This window comes from Schistocerca gregaria, chromosome 4 (genome assembly GCF_023897955.1).
Source record: "Schistocerca gregaria isolate iqSchGreg1 chromosome 4, iqSchGreg1.2, whole genome shotgun sequence".
Classification (NCBI taxonomy): domain Eukaryota; kingdom Metazoa; phylum Arthropoda; class Insecta; order Orthoptera; family Acrididae; genus Schistocerca; species Schistocerca gregaria.
Window position 1 is genome coordinate 615,704,315 of NC_064923.1, and position 7,301 is coordinate 615,711,615.

Here is a 7,301-nt window from a genome sequence, read left to right on the forward strand (position 1 = left end):
TCATAGGCCTCGCTCCAGACCCTGTTCCTGGTCATTTGATTTCCTGTAGTGCTATAATCTGTAGTGTTTATTTTTCTAGTTGGCTGACTAGAGTTAGCACACTTCCTGGCCTGAACAAACTTCTTACATTCCATGTTCCAAATCTCAAGTCTGGTTTTCATTCCGAAGTTCTGTTCCAATTAAGACAGTCCTGTTTCTGAGGCAAGTGTAGAATATCCTGACCAAGTCTTGTTTTCCACGAGAGGGGAGGTAGACCTCTACACAACCCCCAACCTGGAGCACCAGAGACCTTGTATTTGGGGGCCTAGCCCTAGGAACATTGCCTTCTCTACGGCTCAGTGACTCAGAATCACATTCTTTACCTTTGTTGATATTTCATCATACCCACTAGATGTTTTTGATTTTATGATGAACATTACTTCTGCTGGGGTAGTAAGGGTCAAATTCATATTATGGAATGTCTGGTCTGAGCTATTCCACAGCAGCATCTACAGAACCTGACAATCCCATCTTTTCAGCAACAGTTATAAAATGTTTGTTAAAAAGTTCTGCAACACTATACACATCTTTCACCAATGTATCATTTACTCTCAATGCTATTTGTCCCCCTTCATGACTGGTTCTAAAGGTTTCTTCCTCCACTATATCCCATATTGTCTTTATTTTGTTATCTGATATGACTATCGTGTCCTTGTAATATATTTGCTTTGATGTCCGTATTATAGTCTTTAATATTTTGCAGTATTTCTTGTAATGTGCTATAGCATCAACATCAGAACTGTTTTGGATTGACAGACACAGTTTTCTTTTTGTTTTAAAAGACACCTCTATTCCTTGAATAATCCGTGGCTTCTTTGTAGACTTTGCTCTAACCTTGGTTAGTTTTGGGGGAAAACAGTGTTCAAATAAGGTAAGCACTTTATTAGCAAAAGTGTTACATTTTTCATTCATGCCATGAGCACTGTAAACATCAGTCCAGTGAATGTCTCTGAGGAGTGTCCTAAAATAATCAATTTTTGGCTTACTGATTACCCGCTTGAGCTCAGATTTAACAGATTTTATATCCTGTTCGGTATTAACATCAACAGAAGGAACTGCATGTCATGGTCTGAGAGGCCATTGACTATTGGTTTTGTAATATAATTTTGTTCATTGGACTTTTCTATGAAGATGTTATCAGTGGCTGTTTGTGAGCAATTTCATACCCTGGAGGGGAACTTTACAGTGGGAATTAAGTTGAATGATAGTGTTATTAACTCAAATAAGTTCTTATTGGGAGAGTCTTTGAGGAAATCTACATTGATGGCACCAGAAACCACTATTTCTTTGTTTTTGATTGTTAAATGGGCCAGTACAGCTTCAAGGTGGTTTATGAACAGATTAAATCTAACTGCAGGTGCTCAATATACACTTAATATTATGAAAGATTTTTTTGTTAAATTCTCCTTCTGTTGCACAAGCTTCTATATGCTGTTCAAGGCAAAATTTATGAATGTCTATGTTCTTAAATTTATGACAGTTCCTAAAGAATGTGGCAACCCCTCCTTTCTCCATTTCTGCTCTACAAAAGTGAGATGCTAACCTAAATCCTGTAATACTTGGTCACTTGATGTTCAGAGAGGCAGATTATGTCAGCTGGGTTTGACCACTCTAATTCTTCTATGCACATAATTAATTCATTAAATTTATTTCTCAGTCCTCAAATATTTTGATGCAATAAAGATAGCTCACAGTTCACATTGACTGAGTTAAAATTGGGTAGAATTGAAATTTCTGCTGATTGTTGAAAATTCTTAACCAACAGCTGTTTGTGCTGATGTAATAAGCTAGAATTATGTTTTTTGGTTTCTTTCTCAAACTGAAGGTTTGTCTCAATCCTAAGCTCTCTTAAGACTTGGTTTCTTTCTGTCCTCCCTACCCTAAAAAGGTCTTTTCTGTACCCTGTAACCACTGGTATTTTATAACTCTTGACAGTGCCTTCCCCCTTTAACTTTCCTGCTGTTTTCCCAGCCAGTTTACCCACTTTCCTGCTGTTTTCCCAGCCAGTTTATCCTTCCCTTTCCTGTTGAGATGAAGGCCATGCCTCGTATAATCCCACCTATTGAGAGAATCAACAGGAACCACACCAATGTGTGACCCTGCACCCGACACAAGCAGCCGTTCCAACTCCAAATTGACTCTCTTGGCAGAAGAGTTCAAATGAGGTCGGTCATGGTGCCCAAGAACAGATGCAAACTCAACACTAGTATGCTTCAATGCTGATGCACTCTTTGCCAGGTCACACTCTATACTGTACCCAGGATCTCTGTCAATACTATTACCTGGCCCACCCACTATAACCATGGTGTCTTCCTTAGTGAAATCTTTGCAAAGTGATACTAAATTCTCTGTCACCTGCTCCAGACCAGCCCTAGGTTTAAAAAAATTGGTGACATGGTATTCTAATCCTAGTTCATCCTGCAAAAGTTGGCCAACACCTCTTCCATGGGAACTACCTAACAACAACACTTTCTTTCTCTTTACTGATTTCCCTACATTCTTACTTTTCAATTTGCTGCTGAAAGTCTGTTGTGCCCTGTCTACACCTGCAACTGCTTGAGGCTCACCATCTTCTAACTGAAGCAACAGGTCAAATTTATTTTCCACATCCACCATGAAGGTATCAGACAAAGTTCTAGGCCTGTTCCTCCTGTTGTCTGTTGCCACTTCCCACCTCTCTTTACCCTTCTCCCTCGTTTATCTGTCAAGATCTCCCCTGGCCTTGTCTAACTCAGCCTGATGGCCAGCAATTTTCCTCTCCTGTTCTATTAGCTTCCTATCTCTACTCCATATCCTACAAAACCACTAATGAGTCTAATTTACTTCCCCTATTGTCACGCCAATAGTCACCCTCATGAAAAAAAAAAAAAAAAAAAAACTACAGCACCCGTCACACCAAAGCCCCAACCTAACAATTCTACAGCAAATCAGGCAATTTTGACTCATGATAAACATAATAGTTTTTAGAATAAGTCAGTCCTGTACACTAACTTGAATAATTATTCAATTATCAGGATAGGATCAAGTGTTCACATGGCTTCCTAATTTGATTCCCAAAGGTGCATTCCACATTCATATCAAGTCATCTGTGCACGCTAATGCACAGATAATGATGCTGACATACTGCATTTCTGCCTAACTCCCTGGATTAAATATTTCTCTGATGTGTAAGGACTCTGATTCATTTGGATTGTTTTGTTTCTGCCTTCCTTATAACTTCTGCAAAAAATATCATAGATTTCAGCAGTTTTGAAAGAAATCCATCCCTGCAACAGTACTGCTACTCTGACAGTGACAACCAGCCTTTTCCATGCTCAGACTTTGTCTTTGGTTAGCTTCTAGTTGTTTCTACGCTGCATCATTTGTGATGTTCACAATGTGACCTTATGTTTCAAAAGATATTAAAATAATTTATAGGTAATTTTTAGAACATAATTTAGTAAATTAATTTCACATAACAATGCTATGATTACTATTTTTCTAAAGCTGTATAAATCTTTTTTGAATCTTGTGTTTTGGCATCACAGTTAGGTGGATCATGTTCATTTATAAACAAAAACTACAGAATTCTATGAAAGTTTGGTCAAACTGTTGGGTTTTATGTTGCGAAGATACGTGGACACAGGTATTCACACCTGAATAAGGCTAAAAGACTCATTAAAATATTGTGCAGCAAGTTACAAATATTTAACAGTTCACCTGAAATTTCATGGAACAAAATATACGTCAGGAAAGTTTTAAATCTCACAGTAACTATTCAATTCACACAATTCTTTGCCATTTCCATTTTATTGCTGTCCCTACAACAGGAAACAGCATACATCATCCGTCTGAAAGGTTCTGAGACTGATTTTATACCTGAAATGTAAGTGACATCAGTGCAGCTGTGTAACAACATAATAATAAGGGGCAATGAAAAATTGGTTAGTGACCCAAAAGAAGTATGCGAGAGATTCATAGATCAATATAGTAAGATGAGTAAGGAGGGTGTGATCAACTCTCCACAGGTGCTAAATCCCAGTAATGTCAGTAATTCATTCTTCCTGAGGTGTGTTCGAGAACAGGAAATCCTGATAACCATTTCCAACTTAATCCATTAAGTCCCAAATTAATTTTTTTTTAAATTGAATTTTTTATTCCTTAATTATAATGTACATAGTGTATGAACCATAATAAGTACAAAAATAGCCGAAGAATATTTATACATGCTGATATAATGGCTGTCCTCAAAACAGGACACTGGGATCTAATAGTATCAGATAGCATACTAAACTATTTATTTCTTGTGAAATGGTACAAAACACTTCACACACAGTGTTACATGGCATTTAACACAATATGTTTTTGGTTTCCCGTTGTATTTAGCTCTTAACTCTTATTTTTTGCGTGCTTCTTTTGTCAATCATATGACCAATTCCATCAAACCTGATGTCTGGAATCACTCTCAACTGACTTGATGGGTCACTCTCAACTGACTTGATGGGGATTCCATTGGACGCCCAATATTCGGTCCTCCAGTGCCCAATTTCAGGTATGTAACTGTAACAGTGAGTCTGAAATCCAGTAAATCCAGTGCATTTTTCCCATGTACTAGTCTGTAAAAGAGCCAGGCATTTACAAGGGTCATTTCCAGCACACGTGTAAATAGGACTCTGTACCATTTTTTCCCTCTAATTACCGTCGCATATTTTCCAACTAACCAGTCATGGTGGTCAACACCTCCCATGTATGCATTATACGACTTCAAAATGGCAGGTTGTTGCACTTATGTCTTCTTACTTGCTTGTCTACTGTACGACATAGCTGCTCCCAAAGGTTCAACTTTGTCAAAATTTGTACTAATTGTAACGCATCTGTTGTAGTGCCATCAAACAAATAAGACTTCACCATTCCTCATTCTCTGGTAGTCATAGTATCCTCGAACTGTCTTTTTCAGTTCGTTGCTGCTCAGTAGTAGACAGTCACCAACTCGATTCCCTCTGACAGTCCCAGTTGCTCGAAAACCCAAATTTCTCTGATGAATCAGAAGATCTCTACTAGTGAAGAAATTGTCAAAGTACACACAATGATTCTCGGGTTTTTCAATGCAGTCCAGCATGTTTAGGACTACTCTTGATCCCAATAGTAGGTCATCCCTTGTAGTATCTTCTGGATCCTTTCCACAGTGTAAATCAAATTTGAAACAGTAGCCACTTGCTCCACAAAGAGACCACAACTTATAGCCAAATCTAATAGGCCTTCCTGGGATAAACTGTTTCAGCCCACTTCGTCCATAGTATTTGACTATCAATTTGTCAATTGACAAATTTTCCTCAAAAATTCCTTATTTTTGAAAAGATTCATTTATCATTTTCAAGGGGGGTCTAATTTTGAATCCGCGATTGTGTTTGTTTTCATTGGATAAGTCATTATCTTGAAAATGAAGCAATGTTTTCAACTTCTGATATTTATTCCTTGACATAGCTGTCTTTATAATTGGTGTGCCAACATCTACATCTTCAGACCAGTGTAGCTTCTCAGCAGGGAGCTTATGGTAGCCAGCAAAAAGAAGAAATCTGACAAAGACCTTCACTTCTTCAACTGTGAGGATAAAATCGTGCATATTCTTCATATTTACTGTATACCTCACAGTTTCTTTCACTATAAACTCGTATATGTTTTCGTTCATCAGTTCTTCAAAAATCTCCTTCGGAGTCAAGGAAGAAAGTTGTTCCTTCAATTTCTTTCACTTTGTGCTGATGCCATGCTCAATAGTTTGGGACAGCATTGTATAAACTGGAGGTGTCTTTTTCCAATTGCTTTTCTCAGCAGTAAGACGTCTCTTCTTCGCTTTACTTCTGGAAACTTGGGATGTACTTGGCAGTGAAGTTTTACATACAGTTTCTTCGTTATTCTCTGATGCAACAAAATGTAATTCAATAGCCCCTGGCACATCTGAGACTTCCACGGTTCCAGTAACATCGTGTGGACCTTCTTCTTCATCGGTCGTACAGTCTACTTCAGGAGGACATACGGTGATATCAATATGGTCCTGATCATCTGACACCGCATTATAGAATGCGTCACTGTTTATTATTTCTTCTGTTTCTTCGTTAGTGAGATATCTATCTTGTCTGAAGGCCATTGTAATCTATATAAAATGAAATGAAATACAATGTAATAAAATAAAGTGAAATGAAAGACTAATACATTAGCACAAACTACAGAAAAGGGAATGTGTAAATACCTCTGTCCATCTGGAACTGTATTATGTACTAATGGGTACACCTGGTAAAATTACCATGTTCTAAAAACAAAATACATCAGCAGTAGCAGAGTTTCATATTTTAATGTGCAGCAATACAAATAACTGATATGATAACACCAAGTCCCAGTGTCCTATTTCGAGTACACCAAATTTTATAACAATGGAAAACAATGAATATAACTCCAATTGAGCTAACAATGCAAGTAATTTAAAAGACACATTGTTGACTACAAATAATCACAAAAAGATCTTTGCCACATATTCCAAATATTACTAAACTGTCGATAAAGTAAATACCTGTAATAACAAAAAGTGTGCCTTAGTATTCAATAATCAATTAATTGTAGGATTTATTTGCTTTTAGTTTCCTGTAAGGATACATTTGTTATAAAAAGCATCAACAAATGATGTAGAACAGTAATAGTTGCAAATTAATAATTTATTGTGTATTTATAAATAAATATGTGCTCTGTCCTCAAAATAGGACACTGGTACTTAATGGGTTAAAAGCAACTACACCCAGTGGCTGGGATGGCATCTCAGCCAAATTTCTGAAAGAATGCAGTAATGAGTTAATAAAGCCACTGCAACATTTAATAAACAGCTCTTTCAGACAGGGGTCATTTCCTGACTTGTTAAAAGTCACTGAAATAAGACCAGTGCATAAAAAGGGAAAAACTACTGATGTACAAAATTATAGGCCTATTTCATTGACATCAGAACTTAGTAAGTTGTTGGAAAGGCTATTTCTTGATCAAATGGAATCATTTTTCTCTAAGTACAATATATTAAAAAGTTCTCAACACGGTTTCAGGAAGGGCAAGTCTACAATAAGAGCCACAGCTACATTTATTCAAGCAGTATTGATTAAACTTGATGATGGAAACAAAGTTATTGGCACCTTTCTAGACCTATCTAAGGCTTTTGATACTGTAAATCACTCCATTTTCTACATAAGTTAGAAACTTATGGGGTCAGAGGAGATTTGTTAAGACCGTACCTTGCTGACGGGAGA

At 37.1% G+C, this 7,301-nt stretch overlaps 1 protein-coding gene across 1 annotated transcript; it reads right to left on the reverse strand.

The window, feature by feature from the left end:
* Positions 1 to 4,906: 4,906 nt before the first annotated feature.
* On the reverse strand, positions 4,907 to 5,707 carry LOC126267836 (piggyBac transposable element-derived protein 3-like). The gene is made up of 2 exons (XM_049973140.1): positions 5,419 to 5,707; positions 4,907 to 5,361 (listed from the first exon to the last, which is right to left on the reverse strand). The coding sequence occupies exons 1-2, from the start codon at positions 5,705 to 5,707 to the stop codon at positions 4,907 to 4,909; spliced, it is 744 nt and encodes a 247-aa protein (XP_049829097.1).
* Positions 5,708 to 7,301: the final 1,594 nt, after the last annotated feature.

What these genes read in the sequence shown, in the direction of transcription:
- LOC126267836 (XM_049973140.1), bottom strand. Translation starts at nt 5,707, where the DNA reads ATGAACGAAAACATATACGAGTTTATAGTGAAAGAAACTGTGAGGTAT. An exon ending in CAATGAAAACAAACACAATC is followed by an intron (nt 5,362 to 5,418) that starts GCGGATTCAAAA and finishes TTCAAAAATAAG; the next exon opens with GAATTTTTGAGGAAAATTTG.